Genomic DNA, 20,155 nt, shown 5'->3' with positions numbered 1-20,155 from the left:
TGATCTAATCCTAGATTGGACTAATATCTATTGATAATCCCCACTGCATAGCAAGTATCAGGTCTTGTACCATCAGGTTACCAATAGAGGATTCGTCTCATTTTCTAACTTCTTATGTGTATGGCGTCCAATTAATCTAAATTTAAAAAATGAACAATTAAAAACCCAATTGTATATTATTATTTAATATTTGCTTTTATATGAAATATACATGCTCTTACTTGATTGTGCAATAGTCGATCAAACAATGGTCGGTATAATGTTTAGATACAATTTATCAGAAGCCTTTTTTATATTTAATAAATACTAGCTATTAAAAATTTACTCGAAAAAAATATTTTTTTCCTGTTTATTATTTAATTAAATACAACATCTATTTTTTTTAAAAAATAAATTCAACATCTAATGAATGCTTGTATATTATTAAATCTTTTTTGTATTATTATTAAATCTTATCTCCACATATTTTGGTGGATTTGTTATAACGACAAACCATAAACTTTAATGGGAAAGTGACAAACGAATATATTTATACTATTTTCAGTAAATGGAAATAAACGATACTCAATTTTCTTCATAATTATTGACATTACTTTTTGTTGATATATTGACATTACTCTCCATATTTTCATATTCATATGATTCAAAGCAAGAGACGAATCAATATTTAAATTATATTGTAAAAAAATATAAACAACACAAATAAGTAATAAAAAATGTTGATATAATACATGATAAACATGTTAATTGATTTAAAAGAAATAAAATGTTTATTTATTAATTTAAATACATTGATTTATAAATTTTACATTATCAATTTTTATCGATTGAAAAACTGAGATTTTGATATTTTCGTCATTTTAAACCTACTCTATCCATAGTATTAAGCTTCTATCAACATGTCGATATTTTTATCGACATTTACATGTTTTCATGAGTTTAACATAAATACGAGGGATGAATTAATATTTTTATTATAAAATATAATATAAATTTCTATCAATTTGTCGATATTTTTATCAACATTTACACGTTTTCATGAGTTTGACGGGATGAATTAATATTTTTATTATAAAATATAATATAAATAAAAACATGTTAATTTATTTAAAAATTGACATTTTATAGATATTTTATTGAAATTTTTGTAAATTTAAGATCTCGATAATTCTTTTGAAATCAACCTATTAAACCTTGGCCTTAAAAAAAAGGAAAAAGTTGATTTTCAAATAAAATTGAAATATCGATTTCCTCATTAAAAAATCCATGAAAAAAAAAAGAAAAAAGAAAAACAGGAGATATGGAAAAGGACAATTAAAAAAAATGAAAAAACGAATCTCAAATTAAAAGAAGAAGATTGAGATTTGTGAAAGCGAGAGAGCTCTACTTTCAATAGTGAAATCTTCGAATCGAAACTGAAAGTATTGTTCCTCAAATCTCAGCTTTCGGCTTCAAATTAGTTTCAAATTCATAGCTATTCGTAATCCGATCTCTCTCTCAAATGGTAATGCCATTTGGTTCTTGAAGAATTTCTCAAATTTTCAAGAGACAGCTCGTTTCCGAGATCCAAGCTCTGTGGAGGAAGGCGACAATGGGCGGTGCCTATGGTTTGGGTTCTTTTTTTGCTTTGCAGTCATGGCAGATGATAATGCTCGCTCTGTTACTTATGGTTGGATCTTTCTATTTTGGCACTCTTTTCGGCAACAATGTTCCTATTTATGTTTCTCATCTTCCTTCTAATTCCACTTCTTCATCATTACTTGGTATTTCGTCTCTCTATGTTATTTATTCGAAAACAGATTCCAATTTTAGTAACTTTTTTGCTTTTAAGTTCGTTATCTCTATGCAATTAATGCTTGAGTTTTTGCTTTGGATCTTGTATTGTTCCTTGTGCCCTGCTGAATTTCCGCGTTCTGGATTTGGTCTGTTGATGTCTTGTTTTATTCCTTTGTAGATCCATTTTCTTGATAGTTTAACTAGTGTAGAGATTCATAGAAAAATTAAGCATATCTGGGGTGTTGCTTTGTTTCTGGCAGTGATGCTTTACTTCTTTAAGGAAGGACCACCATCAATTGAGAAAGGAAAATGTCACTTGAAAGGGAGATGCTTAATGAACAAATTATCTACATGGGGACTAAGACTATTATTACCACTATCATTTTTTCCTTAGAGGAAAAGGAATCAAACCCAAACTTCATCCACTTCAACCTTTTGAATTAGTCTAGTGGGTGAATGAAATTAAGCTCACGCTCAAGAATTTTTATGATAACTACATAAAAAAGAAACAAATAGATAAATAAAATTAAAGGCACTATTCCTCTTTGAAACGTGGGAGATATGGTTACAATTTCACATTAAAATTGGCCTTGATACCTCTGCTACAATCAACTGGTGATCCTCCGGGTACTATACACATGAGTGAACTAATAAAGTTTAGTTTCTTTTATTTCAAGTCAACGATGTGGCCTAAGAAATGTAAACCTACTTATAAAGCAATCTCTGACTTGTTCTTTGTATATCCTTCATCTTTCACACACTCTCCTTTTCAGATGAACATGTGTGTACCTTCTGGGTTTGTGACATAGTCTCGTGTTTCTAGGGAACTTCAAAGGTCTGATGTTATTGTTGCAATCAATTCCTTGACTCAAAGTTTATCAATTATACTGCAGGAAATTTCACAATTCCAAACCAAGTTTCAATCACTTACAGGAAGGTACCCCTTTCAATTCCAGAGAATGGTATGGATGTATGTCCTTTAAAATACACCGAGTACATTCCTTGCCATGACGTTTCTTACATAAAAGAATTGCTTCCAACCTTGGATCTTTCAAGGAAAGAAGAACTTGAGAGGCATTGCCCTCCACTTGAAAACCGCTTGTTTTGTTTGATACCTCCACCAGAAGACTACAAGATCCCAGTAAAGTGGCCAACCAGTCGGGATTATGTGTGGCGAAGTAATGTGAATCATACACGCCTCGCTGAAGTTAAAGGAGGACAAAATTGGGTCCATGAGAAGGACCAACTATGGTGGTTTCCTGGAGGTGGTACTCACTTCAAACATGGGGCGCCTGAGTACATCCAAAGGTTTCATTGCTGACTTATTTCCTCTTTTGTTTATTCCTTATTGGGATGTCAATATACTCATACCCTTTAATCAGTCATCCGACTAGCTATTTTAATTTAATTTTCCGTTTGGGAACTAATATTAAAAAGGATTCCTTGTATTTATGATCAATCTGAATAACTGATTAGATTTTCTTTTCAGGCTGTTCTATTGATCAGATTTTATGCTAATGCAGATTAGGAAACATGACTACAAATGAGATGGGCACTCTGAGCTCTGCTGGAGTATTTCAGGTGTTAGATGTTGGTTGTGGCGTTGCTAGTTTCTCAGCTTATCTTCTTCCCTTGGACATTCAAACGATGTCCTTTGCTCCCAAGGATGGGCATGAGAATCAAATTCAATTTGCACTAGAGAGAGGTATTGGTGCAATGATTTCAGCCTTGGCGACAAAACAGTTGCCATATCCCACAAGTTCCTTTGAGATGGTCCACTGCTCTAGGTGCCGTGTTGATTGGCATGAAAATGGTATTTCAGTACTTTTTATGCACAAATGCAGTCGTTATTCATTATTTGTTATTGTCACTTGCTACTTTTAAGGTCTCATCTTGGAATTTGTATCTTTTGAGCATTGGTTTCTTTTCTTCTCTTCAACAAAATTTTTTGTCACTTGTTCAAGAAACGGAGAAAAAAAAAACATTTATGTTTATCTTCTAAATATCAGAAAGATGACCAATAATTTTAAGAAATCTCAAGAGCAGTAGTAAGATAAATGAAAACCACCATGCCATTATCCATGTCCACGTTTATTGTTACCAACTATAAGAAAATTGCTACTTCTTTATTTTGCTAGCGCTAAATAAGTTCAGATTCTGTTTCGGGTGAAAATGTGACACAATACACTGAATTTTTTTATGAAGGTTCTCATATGCCTTCACCCTGAACCTTGTCAATTTGCCTGTTTTGATTTATACTTGGAAGTCATTAAAGTTACACTTTGTCTTTATTCTTTGCAGATGGTATTTTACTCAAAGAAGTTGATCGGCTTCTGCGGCCGAATGGATATTTTGTCTATTCAGCTCCCCCTGCCTACAGAAAAGATAAAGATTATCCAATGATATGGGAGAAACTGGTAAATCTGACAACAGCAATGTGCTGGAAGCTTATTGCCAGAAAGGTTCAGACTGCAATCTGGATCAAACAGGAAAATCCATCATGCCTCATCATCAATGCAGAGAATAAAGTTGTGCAAATATGTGATGCTGTGGATGATTCTCAACCATCATGGAAAATACCTTTAAGAAACTGTATTCAAGTAACTGATCAGTCATATTCTCAGAAGTTACCTCCGAGACCAGAGCGCCTTTCAGTATATTCAAGGAGTCTCAGGAAAATAGGTAAGCCTTTTCTTCCTAAAGAAATCCTCCTAGTTGGTTTTGGTTCTTGAATTCACCAAGCTCTCATTCAAAAGCAGGATCGTATTTTCCAAGTGTTTTTTCTTTTGAATAGTAACTTTGATAACTTTATTTAGTTATTTTCACTTTAAAAAACTGTTTGGAATCGTAACTTATTTATTTATTTAATATATCACTAATTAAAGCTATAAGGGATTTTAAAACGATTTATTATTGAACCTCAACTGTTAATTCAAATTAGAATGAAAGGAATATCCAAAAAATGACAAATATTGAATAACACTCCGTATCATTAATTGTTCCTTTCTTTTTATTCTCCAATTGAACTTTTTAGTATGATTTCAGACCTCTACCTAATTTCTTAATTATTTATTTTTAATTTGTTATTATTTGTTGAATCAAATAAATTGTTAAGATATATTTCTTTACTATTTATTAACAATAAAATAAATTAAAGTTTATTATTAATAAGTGTTCTAATATAAAAGTTCTACTAGCATTTGTTATTTATGATTAATATATTCTTAATTGGTTGATGTATTGAAGGAATATTTTGGTAATTAAAATGTCTTGTTCCTATTTCTAATGTAATAAATTGAATGCATAGGCTTCTAAATCTATTTATAGTTACTTTCAAGTAAACAACATCATAGGATTACCTATGTCAAATAAGAAAAGGAAAAAAAAAAACTTGTAGGATTACCGCGTCTGTTCCCATTGGTTTTCCTTCCAATTATTTCTTATTCTCGGTCTCAAATAAATAGAGCTTTATGGTAGCAGTTAAACCATTGGGCTTGCAAATTGTACGTGGTGAACTTTTAATAGTCTTCTTTCGCAAGAATTGTCTTGATTATTCTAAGTTTGGACTATTTTCTCTTACCTAGAAAATCTGATTGCTGTGGTTTATGATGAAATCATTGTCTTCACTCACAGGTGTTAGTCAAGAAAAATTTGATTTGGATACCGTATTTTGGAAAGATCAAGTTAACCAGTACTGGAAATTGATGAATGTCAGTAAAACAGATATTCGAAATGTCATGGACATGAATGCTCTCTATGGTGGATTTGCAGTGGCATTGAGCAATTTTCCAGTCTGGGTTATGAATGTAGTTCCTATAAAGATGGAAAACACGCTCTCTGCTATATACGACCGTGGCCTGGTTGGTGCCTTTCATGACTGGTAAGTTATTTCTTCTCCAAGATCGTCCCAATATTAGAAGTATTATACATTTTGGCATGCAACACTTTTACTCCTTTGGAGAAAAAATAGAAGAAATTTTTGGGGGCTGTCTTGGGAGATGTATGAGCCATGATCAGCTTTCATGCTTTCTTTTGGGTTGGTGTCTAAGGATTTATGAAAATATTATCAGTCTCTTATGTAGAGTGATCTTTTTTTTTTTTTTTGTTGTTGTTGTTATTGTTGTTTGTTTTTATGTATTGTCCATTTGTTTTCTTTCGTTTTTCTTGTTTGGTTTTCTAATATCTCGTATAATGTAGGTGTGAACCATTTTTAATGAAAGTTTGGTTTTCTAATATCTTATGTAATGTAGGTGTGAACCATTTTCAACTTATCCGCGAACATATGATTTGTTGCATGCATACCATCTATTTTCTCAGTATAAAAGTGGTGGAGAAGGTTGCTTGCTGGAGGATATAATGTTGGAAATGGACCGTATTGTACGACCTCAGGTAATTCATTTGGTTCCTGTAATTTTTCAAGTTTGTACCCACATGAAGAAACAAAAACTGGGGGAAATACCTTTGACAGATATTTATGCAATGGTTGAGACCTCCGTTTTTCTTATATAAGCGTTGCAAACGTTGCTTGCATAGATACATTTTCTTTTGCCTATGTGTTTAGCATTGTAAAAGTTTTGATTAGAAATTGAGAGTGTTTACCTTACTTGTTTGTCATTTCTCAACTTTTTGGTTTTTGTTTTCAAATTTCTAAAAATAAAGACAAAAATGCAATTTTTTTTTTAAGAAATAGAAATATGTTTGGTCGTTTTTTAAGGGGGATTTTAGAAAATACAAAAATAAGGAAGACTATTTACACAAAATAACAAAATTTAATCTTTTTTGATAGAGGCTGATAGAAGTCTATCAGTTTCTATCAATGATAGAAATTGATCGAAGTCTATCATTGATACTATGTGATAGATGTTCATAGAAGTTTATCAGTGTTTTTTTGCTAATTCTATAAATAGTTTGACATTTTTCCTATCTGTGAAAGTTTTTTTAAACGTTAAATTATTAGATTTTTTTTTTTTTTTAATATTCTAATAGTCAAAATAATTTTCATTTTTTAAGAACATTTATTATGGATTATGTGAGTGAAAATTGATAAGACAATAGAAAACTACAATTTTTATACCATAGGAAATAGAGAAGAAATTAAATCTTTAGCAATGTCTTTTATTATTATAAAAAATTTTACGGAATATTTCTTAAAAACAAGAAACTAGAGTCATGGAACAATTGACCCTGTGCCCGGCCTTTAGGCTGTTCTTGTTCTTTTCTTGGAATCTACTCTTGACATAAAAAGGAACAATCAACCTTTAAAAAAGAGATAGAACAATTGCCAAACACACGTTTCTCAACAATCGGAAACAATAACAGGAAAGAAAAAGGACATCACAAGACGACCCTTGAGGATTTGTTGATCTAAATAAGATTGCTGTGAAGGATGGACATTTCAATTTGGGTCATGTGTACGTGTCTTTGTCAAATCAACACTAACGCTTATTGGACTTGCGTTCAACACTTCTTAGGCATGATAAATATGAGTTTGACACTCGTTGAGAAAAATTAAATGAGTTTTTTTTCTTTGGGTGAACTTTTTATTGATATAATGAAAAGAGATTGATGCTCAAAATTACAAGGAAACAAAAATGAAAGAAGAAAAGAAAAACAACAAAAGCACTATAAGCACCCACAACACAATACAAATCAAAGATCAACCGTGAAAGAAAAAGTTCCCAATATAAACAGAAGTCTTGTAAAGAAAAATATGAAAAAGATTTAGAAAGATGATACCAAGCATTGAACACTTAAGACACGAATTGAACATTTGGAGATTGTTTTGGGCCCCCAACTTTAAGGGTGCATTTGGTCCAAGGAGTTGGGAAGTAGGGGTAGGGAAGTAAGAGTTTGTGAACTCCACTCCTTGTTTGGTCAAAGGAATTGATGGATTCCACTACTAAAAAACATCAATTTTATATCTCATCAACTCCTTATACTGTGGGCTTCAAGAGTTCACAACTCCTTACTCCTCACTATTCCACTCCTTACCCTAAACTGTAAGTGAGTGTAGCCCACTCCATGTTTGGGGCTCCAATTATAATAGTTGGTGTACTCAACTACTATGACCTACAATTAACAACAGTGTCACTATTTCAAATCCCTCTTTGTTATAGTGTTTACTATTTCCTACCCATCGACTCTTTTCCTCTTTGTTATATTGTTTATTGTTTCTAACTCAAAAATAAGTAGCATGCACTCCAAACACAGGTTATTATAACCCACAACTGTAATAATCACTAACTATAACAATCAATTCAACACTCCAAACACCCCCCTTAAGTATAATAAACACATGTCGAACTATCGAAATTATGAACCCCCCCCCAAACGAAAAAAAGACCTGAAGTATCTAGAGTTGAATCTATTTTATTTTTATTTTATTTATAGAAAACACATACATGAACAAACATTAGGCTAAAAATAATAAGGTGAAATTAAGATTTCCTTGAACTTTTAGTTGTATTTGATAAATATTTGAACTTTAAAAATTGCGTAACACTTTCAATTGTGTGTAATAGGTTATTGACTTTAAACAATGATTAATATATCAATGACCAAAAGTGGAAAGTTGAAGGACTTAAACATTTATAAAATTAAAAAAGTTTCAGCATGGGATTTATTAACAAATATTTAAAGAATGTATATTTAGAAAATGCATATTCTAATAAACATGTCTTTCCCTTGTTTATCTTAGATTTTTTTAGAAAATAACTTGTCACCATGCTGGAGTATGATGTATCCATGTCTCTGTTGTAACATCTCATGGGCATGGCATTGCTGTTGTCAAAATTCTTTGTAATGAAGATCCCTTGCTATATTGTTAAAATTTAGAAACGGAGAAGCAAGCTTAATCCGGCTATTGGCATTTACCTGCTACTGTTGCTGATTTATGCTTCAAATTGTCTTTCAATAACTCATGTACAGGGATACATAATCATCAGAGATGAGCCTTCGATAACATCAAGAATACAAGAAATTGCTTCCAAATATCTATGGGACGTTGAAATGCAGACACTGCAAACGAAAGAAAATTATCCAGAATCTGTGCTGATCTGTAGAAAGAAGTTTTGGGCAATTACCTAAGTTCTTGGCTGTTGTACAGATGTTCTCTTTCAACAGGTTATCCCTCAAACTTGTGCTCAGATGAAACCACAGGCTTTAAAAAATCCCACCATTTATACCTTACATGCATAGAAACACTTATTGAAGAAGTCCTAACAACTTCCTCACCCATTTTCAATTTGCCCAAAGTACAAATGTTCTTTCCTAGCTTGGCCTTTTACCTCCCCAAAATAAAAGGGTCCTAACAATTTTCCCACCTCCCAGCCAACTTATGTTTCTTTCCTGATAAGACATACAAGCTTTCTCTTCATTATTATTAGTTTTACTTTTACCATATTACAAAAACTTGAAAACTTAAGCCCCTTTAGCCACTTTATTTTTCATTTTTGAAATATAAGCCTATTTCCTTTCACTTTTTCACAATACTTTATATTTATCTTAAGTAAAAGAGTCGAATTTTTAATCACATTTAAAAAAAAAAACAAGTTTTTAAAAATTATTTTTTTAGTTTTCAAAACTTGACTTGGTTTTTGAAAACAATGTAAAAGGTAGAGACAAAGCAAGAAAAATAGAGGGAAGGAATTTTATAGGCTAAATTTTCAAAAATCAAAAACAAAACTAAGGTACCATTTGGTAACTATTTGATTTTTGGTTTTTTATTTTTGAAAATTAAACTTATAGATACTACTTTTACTTCAACATTTCTTCTTTTGTTATCTACCTTTTACCAATGATATAAAAAATCAAGCCAAATTTTGAAAATTAAAAAAAGTAGCTTTTACAAATTTGTTTTAATTTTTGAAATTTGGTTAAGAATTTAACCATTGTACTTAAGAAAAATGCAAATCATTGTAAGAAATGGAGAGGAAATAGGCTTAATTTTAAAAAACCAAAAACGAAATGGTTACCAAACGGGAGCCTAAATAGTTACCAAACGGAACTTTAATATTTGACCCACAACATGTGGGTTCAAATACTCGTCTAGATAAATATCTAATGTTCGATAAAAAAAAATAAAACAACCATGAACGAATGTTTGAGAACCAAAAAAGAATATAAAGATTCTATCTTCTTGCTTTTTAGTGATTAGTTTTGCATTTCAATGGCAGGACGTGAGGATCAATTTGCTATGTTTCAAAAAGAAGACTGTCCAAGAGAAGGCTGAATGAATGGGAGTTTTGGCTAATTTTTGAGCTTCCCTCCAAGTAAACAAGGCTGCACCTCTCAAAATGGATTGTCAAAAGAAAGTCCCAGTGACATAACTGCACTTTCCATGTTACCATATTTTAGAATTTTGTCTAAAAATTAGAATATTTACATTACATGTCTAATGTGTAGTTGAGAAATAAGTAGAGATTAATAAACCCATCTTTTAAGAACCACTTTATTGTTATTTATTTATTTATTTTTGAGAATATATGTGTATTTAATTTGATACTTTTGGAGATTTGTATCGTGTAATCGAAAAAAATGAAACATGTGTTAGTGAAGGTCTATGGTCTGAATCTCTCGACCCTCTGTTATATTCAAGAAAAAAAAAGAAAAAGTATCATTACGAGGATGAGTGTGTTCAAGCTACCATATTCAAGGACACTAATGAAAAAGTCCATACAAGTGAGTGAGATCATAACTTTGTTTAGCACTCTCGATTCTATTATTCCAAACAAGCACTAAATTTTAATGTTGCCATTCAGGTATTAGAAATTCAAATGGGTTTGGTACCGTCATTTGAAAAGGGTAATCTCACTTTTAAGAACATATCATTAATTTTATTTCTATTTCTTATTTTATGAACCCACAATTCATTAATTATTTTACAATTTTACTCTCATATGATGATGGATATGTAAGTCAAGGAGTTTTCGTATTGTCTAATATTATAGGAGCTTAGAGACTTGACATCCAACTAGTGATTCATAATTGCCCACAACGTAAGTTCGTCTAAGAGAATAAGATGTGCGATGATAAACACAAAACAAGACTTTTTTCTAGAGGACTCATATGAGGTGGTTTATGACTCAACATAAAATCCTTAAACAAGAGAAAAGATAATTTGGAGATAATTATTTTGATTAATATTGTGGTTTAGCTATATAATATGCATAAGTATGATTTGATTTGAATTGGTTTGGTACCCCACCAAATTTATTAAAAGTGTCCTAGCCAACATTAGCATATGCTTGTCTAACAACTTGCTAATTTGTTCGTTCAATTTCTTTATATATTCCATGACACCAAAAAAAAGTCAATGTCCCAACTTCCATTTTAGGCCAAAGTTTTGTGCTTTGTGAAAGCAAAGACAGAGAATAATTAATCTCCCAAATCCATACACCTAACTAAAGCTAAAATTATGCAAAAAGAGGGTCTAAATCTTTTTTTGTTCTTTCTTTTAAACAAAAAAGCAAAAAGAACTATTATTTGATTAGATTTCGAGCTAACTATACTAGTCAAATATATATAATTTAATCAAATGCCTAAAACGAACATAATTGAAGATGTATTAGCGACCAAAGAGATCTATAATTCAAATCTCCCTACTTTCATTATATGTACTAAAAAAACCTTAATCAAACTATACTGTTTTAAATGTTGATCATCCATACATGAGATTATTAATTAATGATGGAAAGTTTCATCTTTCTACCTAAAATTAACACTCCTACCTATTTAGCTCTTAAAAGTTTGAATTTATATGGTCATTACTCTTAACTAAATGATAATGAGACATCATAACTTCAGGAATGCTTGTAATTAATAATCCTTAATAAAAAAAAATATATATACACTACATCTATAATATATGCATGTAAAAGGTTGATCGTGGTTGAGTCTCTAACACTTAGTCTATTCTCGAGTACATTACACATGATACTACAACGAAAAATGGTCTAAGTTTAAAATGTTGATGTTGATGGAAATGTCAAGATCTTGATTCAATAATTATAGAGTAGGCAATCAAACCGACGAGCTCTGCAAACTGTAATTGGTGTCCTATCCATTGAGTTATACTTGGAGTGACAAGTTTTATTTTTTTAGTACAATAAATGTGGAATATAATCTTCAACTTCAAAGATAATTGTATATGCTAATTACCATTGAACTATGTTTAGGATGAACAAATTGACGAAAGTGAGTATTTAGTGAAAAATCAAAGTTAAAAGTGTAAATCTCGTAACTTAGGAACCAAATTGAAAGAAAACTTAAACTTCAAGGTAAAAATGTAATATTTTAAAATATGAAGACTAAATCAAACTCAAAAGTTAAAAACTAAAAATTTAATATTTTAAAATCTAAAGAACAAATGAAAACTAAATCCAAAACATAGGGAGAACCCTTCTCATTTATTTAAATTAAAAGACTTAACAATAAGATCACAAATCCTTGGCCCACTAATGTAATTTTTCTTTTCTGGCTTTTCCCATTAATCTTAAGCATGTCTTTTGAGATTTTACCTCTTAATTATGACTTATCTAACAAATTAATTGATGTGTTAGATATAAATTAAAAATTTTAATTTATGTATTAGATATAAATTTGATTTTATGTTTAATAGAACTTTAAGTTTTCAATTTTGTGTCCTATAAAATTGTGAATTTCAAAAAATTCAAAAGTTCGATGACAAAATCTGTAATTTTGGAACTCTTGGGTCCAAATAGACACAATCTTATTCATAAACTAATTTGTAATTTAATCATAAAAAAAAGCAAAATAATTGTCGCTACCGTTATAATCGAGTAATTTTTTGGGGTGGAATGGGAAGGAAATATTTGAGATCTTGATTTGTATAATATCTTGAATTTAATGCTGTGTACATTTTCAAGTGTTTAATTTAAAAACAAATCATTCTAGAAGAAATTAGAGTGTTTGACACCTACTTAAAATAGCTTTTCAAGCGTATTGTAATAAGTTTTAATCAAAAGTGTTTAATAGAAATGAGTTTTTTGAAAAACATTTTTTTCTTAAACCAATCTAAATGAGCCCTAAGACAAACTAATGGATCAATTTCATTCCTTCTCAATCCTGCTTCTGATTATAATTCTAACCTCCATGTTTGAAATAGTGATATACACACACGTTTCATTATTTTCACCCAATTATCTCTGAAAAAGTATTTAACCCACATGAATATATGAAATATTGAACTTCTGATCTTAAAATACATGTCAATTACTGTTGAATTATCTGTATGTTGAGCCTATAAAATTAGTAAAGATTATGATGTTTTATTTTGTGAATGAAATCATTTCTCATTAATTGTAATTATGAAATATAGAATCACATCTCATTAATATCACACAAACCTTTCATATTTTAAAACTAAGAAAATATTGAGCAAAGAAAATATTGTGCATTATGGGATTTGAACCATCTCATATTATAGAGATATATCATATTAAATTTAAATTTAAATTTTTTATGGGAAAGGGGAAAAAAAAAAAAAAAAAAGAAGTTTGTCACATTTGTTAATTATGTTGGAAAAGCATTAGACATGCTGGTCAGAAACTTGTCTGCAAACTTTTGCAACTGACCCAAACATGTGTTTGCATGGAAGCTAGCAATATAGCAAGACCATTTACTCTTGATCATATGGAAATTAAAATGATTTACCATAACAATATTTTTTTCATGTTTTGTTGTTATTGAAAACTATATTAAATTTTTTTAGTATAACTAATTAAAAACGTGACCTAGAAATAAGAATTGTATAATGTCAATTACCTCTGAGATACACTCTTGCTGATGTATTTAATTTTCACCAAAACTTAGAATGAAAATAAAATTCTCTTCCCGCCTACTCAAAAGAAAAGGTTTGATTATATCATATACTCTCTACTTTGAATTTATTTTATTTTAGTTCCTATATTTTTAAATGTGTAAATGGGTTCTTCGATAAATCTCAAAACTATTCTCATCTTTAGTTTAAAAGTTAATTTTTCTCTAACTCGTAAAAATAATGCCAAATGATGTCAATTTTTCTCTAACTCGTAAAATAATAACAATAATTTTGATTAGAAAAATAATTCATATATGCTTTCAAAATCTAATTGCAAAAACATGAGAACCCAATTTTGATTTCATATATTGTAAAAAAAAAAAATTATCTCATCACTTTAATTTACCACATGTATAAAAATGTTAGAAAAAAAACTAATTTTCTTTGTAAAGAGATGCTTCAAATAAAGATGCATCATTAATAGGAAGAAAATGATAATACAAAGAAAGTCTTAGAAGAAAGACTTTCAATTTAGAGATAATAAAAGTATCATAATTACAAAATAGCTTAGATTTAATAAACCATGAAAGTCACCGTGTAACAACGTCCTCCCCTAGTTAACAATGGTCCTACCAACATCTTTATATATTTATAAATTATAAAAAAGCTGAAGAATACGAATCAAAGTTAACTTAAACATAACTCAATCAAAATATCAGTAATTTCTCTTTTAAGTGTTAGACATATTGAAGTCGTTAATTTTAACACCGTTCCGAAAAAAAATATAAGAACCAAAGCATTATATATATCTATAAATAACAAAGTATACAATTCAAAGTTAACTTAAAATATTAGATATATGTTTGAAAAATCCTCACAACACATGATTGAATTGCAATGCCAAAACATTAAAGGCTCTCACCAAATCAATTAAATCTTCCAAGGGACTAAAGATGTAGAAAAAGAAGAAGAAACCAAATATAAAAAGAGAGGTTAAAAGAACAGTTTTGGTTTTTGGTCCCTAAATTTTAGTTTGTAACGATTTAGTATCCATAATTTCAATTTTGTAACAATTTGTCCCTAAATTTTAATATGTAACAATTTAATCCTTGTATTTTCAAATTTGTAACAATTTAATCCCTACGGTAAAAAGAAAAAAAAATCAAGATTAGATGTCGATTTTTATTATTTTATGTTGTAGACTATGTATTTTGTAAAAATATTGAATCTCTAATTAGTTTTTCGGTTTATTTATACAAGAAATCTTATTAAATTTTAACACTATTTTCTATAATAGGGCTAAATCATTATAAATTAAAATTTAGGGACTAAATTATTACTTTTATAAAAATTTGGAGACTCAACGTGATTTTTAACCAAAAAAAAAAGAAAAAAAAAAAAAAAAAGCTTACATTGGGTTGGCAGCAAAAGGTATACCTTTTAAATTTAGGCTCAATAAATTCTTAAAGAATACAATAGAACCAAACCATAACATAACATATAGAATAAAAAGACAAGCAAAGAGGTAGGTTAGGGTTTTGAAAAGCAAAGCAATCCCAAATAAGGAAAGAGAAAATAGAGAAAAGAGACACAATAGAGTATTTAGAGGAACAAGGGAATCCATCTTTAGATATAACATTTAATAACTCCAATCAATTTTTTGGGCCACATTCAATGTTGCACTCATGCATCACACCATCAACTATTTAATTCTAATTCTAATAGTATATAATCTTATTATTTTTCAAATATATATATATATATATATATAATTAGTCAAGGTCATACCCAATTGAGTTTGTCCATAACCCAACATGGATGATGTTAATATGACCAAAATCAAATACATCTCTCCCAAAAAGTTTGAAAAAGCAAAAAACTTTTAGTCAATATCCTCAATCTCATCTAGATATATGTGCCAAACAAATTTGACAAGAAATGACATTTTTAGTCTAAAATGTTAAATTTTAAAGATACCCATATGATCAAATAATAAAATTAAACCTAATTGAATTGAAATTATAAACATCCTAATTTTGCTATCTATCCTAGTTGGCATCAAATATATTACTAATCAATCAAGAATTTAATTGATATCAGATAGACTTGTCTATCAATGACCTAAATATAGTCCTTTAATTCAACTACACATTTTAAATTACATAAAAAAAAATAAAATTAAAATATCATATTTCTTAAATTGGAAATATAAAACTACCCCTAATAAATATGATACATTAAAGCCATCCTTGGTATATATGAACAGTGGTCAAAAGTAAATATTAGGGGAAAAATCAAAATCTTTATTTATGCAAAATTACTTTAACCAGCATTCATCTCTAAACAGTCTCCTCCAATCAAACAACAAATTAAAAATTATTTTGAAGATAGAAAAAAAAAATTATCACATAACAAATAATTAGATAACTAGATGAACTAATCCATAGAGGGGAAAAAAAGATAGAGAGAGAGAGATCCCCTATTGCATATAAAACCAAAAATTGTTGCATTCACTAATTTGTATTATGGAGGGCAGGTGGGAGACACAATAATATTAAGAAGTGGGAAAATGAAATAACAAAGGGCCCAAAATGATATAAACTAATTAAAATATAGTTTAATTTATTATTATTATTATTATTAGAACCCAAAAAAATTTTCATTTTGATACGTTTGATATGAATATGATTTTGTATTGTATATATATATATATATATAAACAATTTGGGGTAGAAAGATATATTAATTAATATAGTAAGAAGTATATGAGAAAAAGACCAAAAGGGATTGAAAAGATTGACCTGTGAGAGAGACTGTGTTCCAATCAGAAGCAGAAGAAATTTTTTAAAGGAAATTATGTCAGATTCTTTCTCTTGTCTCATCTCATTTCTCACAATATTGTGAGTACTTCTCTAACTTCATACCTTCATCACTGAACTGAAAAAAATCCCTACAAAAAAAAAAAAAAAGAAGAAGAAAAAAGAAAAAAGAAAAATCCACACAAAGCAGAGAGAGAGAGAAATAAAAACTGAATTAATTAAAGAGAAAAAAAAAAAGAAAAAAGAACTGACATATTGTAAACATATAATTGATCCAATGATAATTTGATACCCAAGAGACCAGCCCTGATGATCTTGGCTACCTTTTCATTCAATCAACATTTCTTTTCCCTTTCCCCCTTTTGAATTTTCTAATTTAGATGATATTTTGTGAAATTTTATATGATGAGATTTTGATGTTATGCTTAATTTTCATCAAAAGTCATGGGAATGGTGGTACATTGTTGGGACACATCCTCCTCCTTGTGATCCATGTCTGTTGTCGTCTTCGCCATCCACTCTAGAACCTCCCATTCGTCTCGAAGCTGATGCTCCAAGGTTTAGGTAAACCAATCTCGAATCGAGATTGAGATTACCGATGTTGTTGTTGCTGTTGTTGCTGCTACTACTATGATCCTCGCTCATCGGAGGGTATATTGGAGACGATGAAACATTGATGTTTGTATTGGCATTGGCATTGGCGTTTCCTTCTTCGCGGGAGAGAACCAATGCGGCGGATTGGACAAGCTCGAGGCAGAGCCTGAGCTTGTTGGGTTCGATGTGGGTTAATCCTGGGACCGCGCCTTTGAAGAGGAAGTCGGAAGTTAGGGTTCTTAAGATATCCAAGGGTGTGACACCATCGACGGTTCGGACATTTGGGTCAGCATGGTGATCGAGGAGGACAGCAACCATGTCGGGCGACACCATTTCTGCCGCCATGTGAAGTGGGGTTTTTCCCGCCGGGCCAGCGGGGTAGTTAACGTCAGCGGCACCGAGCTCAAGCAAAGCCTTAACGACTTCACGGCTACAATTCTCAACAGCATAATGTAAGGCTAAAGCTTCATCAAGATTCAAACCTTCACCCATCACCATGAGTTTAACAAGCTCAACATCGGAGGAGTCTAAAGCTCTTCTCATACGACGAATCTTTTGATCTTCGAGGTCAGCAGCAACCGAGAGGTCGTGATGGTGGTGGTGGTGGTGATGAGGCATTAGAGAACGACGTGCTAAAGATGTCTTTAGGCGAAGTTCTTCTATTTTAGCAACGATATCGATCGGAAGGTGTTTGGCAAGTACCTCCGGTGGGAGACCCGATTTGGCAACAAGATGAGAACAAGTGGACCAAAGTTGATGCATGTCTTGTTTTCTTGAAGCTAATAAAACCTTCATTACATCTTCAATGGAAGCCTTCTCCACCATACTTGCCAATTGCTTCTGAAGAAATAAACAAAAAGTAAATCAAATAATAGGTTAATTGATTCACTAGAGAAAAAAAAATATTCAAACACCAAATAAACACATGATGATAGAATTAAAAGAATATTGCCCTTTTTTGTTCTAAAAAAACCATTAATAAATAATTCAGAAAATAGTTCATTGTGCAGCTTCTAATTAAGATTTTTCATTTCCAACAAAAACCCAAATGAGGAAAGTGAAAATTTTCAAAAACAAGATGAGTAACAATGAATATATATTAAACCCTGCCAAAAAAAAAAAAAAAATCCCAATTTAGAAAATGTTTTCTAAAATAAAGGAATTAACCATATTACTAAAGAAAACCCAGAAATTCCCCAAGTTCATCGACATAATTTTTTTTTTTTTTTTTTTTTTAAAAAAACCCAATTTAGAAAAAACGTGTTTTCTTCACAAAGAAATTAACCAAATCACAAGATTAAAAAGATCCAGAAAATTCCACAAGTTCATTAAATTATTTTTTTTTTAAAAAAAAAAAAAAAAAAAACTCAATACCCACATGAGATAATAGGGAATCAAGCCCAAAAACATCCCAAAAAAAAGTGAAATCACCTGAGTGAGCAATGCGAGCTGTTCAACGCCGAAGGATCTAGCGGCGGAGAGAGTATGAAGAGCAAGATCTACGGCGGAGGTACAATGCGTATGCCAACAAGCTCTATCACCACAATTAGGCCTTGGCTCTTGTTTTTGTGGCACAATTGAAACTTGTCCACTATACAAAAATTGCAACAACAGCAAAAATACTTCATACCCCACCGAATTAACCGGAATCACTTGTGGACTACTACTCGACGACGGCGGAGATGGCGACCCGACCGGGCTCAACCCGCTCGACGCTCCCTCCGTCGTCGTCCCACAAAAGAATTTCCTAAAAAACAAACTCCTAGCCGCCAAGATACATCGGTGCGCATGGACAAGACGCCCCTCCACGCTGAACGTCACGTCGCTAAACGCTTGACCGTTGATCAGAAGATTAAGATAGTCCAGAGAAAGGGATCTTAGAGAGTCTTCAAGGTGGCTCATCGCGGCGGCAGCTGTGGCGGCGGCAGTACTGGAATTTTCTTAATTCCTCTTCTTCTTATGATCAAGAAGAAAAAGGGTTTTCAATTTCATTTGATTTTTTTTCTTTTGGGGTTAGAATCTTTGAGAGCTGAGAGAGAAGTTGTGTGGTTGTGTTTTGTTTTGAGAGAGAATGAGAGAAATGGAAAATGGATGGCTCCTTTGGGCGGCTGTGCTATTATAATGGAGATTTAATTATAAAACAAACAAATCATTTTGTTTTTTCGTACCACGTATAAGAATATATGTCAATTACTGTTGAATTATATTTATACGAGATCGGTTAATTTTATATTTATATAATTACATCATCATTATTATTATTAGGTTAAAATATCATCTTCTTCTCTATATTTTAAAATTTATTTTTAATTTTAATGTATGCATTTTCAATAAATCTTAAATTTAGTATCTAATAATGCTAATTTATTATTTATTTTTTAAAATGTTTTTGTTATCTATAAAATTTTTACTATAATAAAAACATATTCGCATATTTTAATTTCTTCCATAAAAATTATTATTATTATTTTATAATCAATTTTGGTAAAAGTTAATTTTATGAGACTAAATTTAAAATTTATTGAAAGTACGGAGATTAAAATTGAACAAACTTCATAATATGGAGAACAAAATGATATTTTAATATTATTATTACTATTAAATACTCATTCTTGTGTAGAAAAAAATTCATTCTCTGTTTTTTTTTCTCCTTAAAGGAGGAGGATATGCAAAAAGTTTCCATTTCTTCATCATGGATAGATATATATGATTTTGCTTCATGGGGAATAAGGTTAAATTATTACTATTTTAATTTGAGGGATTGAGCCCTACCATATATTAAAGTAGAGATGTAATTTTAACTACTAGATTGTGTTCATGTTGGTTAAGATATTTTATTTTTGTCTATATATTGTGTTGTTAAAATTTTTAAGATATCTCCCTTGTTTAATTTACTTGATATTAGCTAATCTTTAGAGGTAAAACATCAAAATAAATAAATAAATAAAAGTTTCACGTAAGAATTTTTTTTATTTAAATTCGAGGATGAGAATAAAATTTCAAATTATAAGAGACTAAATTTAAATTAAATATAAATATAGTTTTTGAATTAAACTTAAAAGGAATTTGTATACTTAATTATATAATGAAAACGCTATACTTTATGATTTTTTTTTAAAAAAAATATTTGGATATTCATTGGTGTGTATATCAAACATGTGTAACACTAATTTATGAAATAAAATTT

General features: G+C 30.3%; 2 protein-coding genes across 2 annotated transcripts; one reads left to right on the top strand and one right to left on the bottom strand.

Moving 5' to 3' along the window:
- The first annotated feature begins 1,330 nt into the window (after positions 1–1,330).
- Positions 1,331–10,331, top strand: LOC120092138 (probable methyltransferase PMT7). The gene is made up of 8 exons (XM_039050350.1): positions 1,331–1,763; positions 2,670–3,084; positions 3,300–3,589; positions 4,078–4,458; positions 5,410–5,656; positions 6,027–6,165; positions 8,704–8,898; positions 9,951–10,331. The coding sequence occupies exons 1-7, from the start codon at positions 1,592–1,594 to the stop codon at positions 8,860–8,862; spliced, it is 1,803 nt and encodes a 600-aa protein (XP_038906278.1). The 5' UTR covers positions 1,331–1,591; the 3' UTR covers positions 8,863–8,898; positions 9,951–10,331.
- A 6,214-nt stretch (positions 10,332–16,545) lies between these two features.
- Positions 16,546–19,055, bottom strand: LOC120090008 (BTB/POZ domain and ankyrin repeat-containing protein NOOT2-like). Its single transcript, XM_039047481.1, has 2 exons — positions 18,400–19,055; positions 16,546–17,808 (listed from the first exon to the last, which is right to left on the bottom strand). The coding sequence occupies exons 1-2, from the start codon at positions 18,868–18,870 to the stop codon at positions 16,810–16,812; spliced, it is 1,470 nt and encodes a 489-aa protein (XP_038903409.1). The 5' UTR covers positions 18,871–19,055; the 3' UTR covers positions 16,546–16,809.
- Positions 19,056–20,155: the final 1,100 nt, after the last annotated feature.

The sequence above is a fragment of the Benincasa hispida genome, chromosome 11 (assembly GCF_009727055.1).
Source record: "Benincasa hispida cultivar B227 chromosome 11, ASM972705v1, whole genome shotgun sequence".
Taxonomy (NCBI): Eukaryota; Viridiplantae; Streptophyta; class Magnoliopsida; order Cucurbitales; family Cucurbitaceae; genus Benincasa; species Benincasa hispida.
Note: the sequence above shows the minus strand (reverse complement) of the source record. Positions and strands in the feature narration are given on the sequence as shown.

Coding starts and splice junctions, on each gene's coding strand:
- LOC120092138 (XM_039050350.1), top strand. CDS start 1,592: ATGGGCGGTGCCTATGGTTTGGGTTCTTTTTTTGCTTTGCAGTCATGG. Junction 1,764..2,669: donor CACTTCTTCATCATTACTTG/GTATTTCGTCTC, acceptor ATTATACTGCAG/GAAATTTCACAATTCCAAAC. Junction 3,085..3,299: donor GCGCCTGAGTACATCCAAAG/GTTTCATTGCTG, acceptor ATGCTAATGCAG/ATTAGGAAACATGACTACAA.
- LOC120090008 (XM_039047481.1), bottom strand. CDS start 18,870: ATGAGCCACCTTGAAGACTCTCTAAGATCCCTTTCTCTGGACTATCTT. Junction 17,809..18,399: donor AGCTCGCATTGCTCACTCAG/GTGATTTCACTT, acceptor TTATTTCTTCAG/AAGCAATTGGCAAGTATGGT.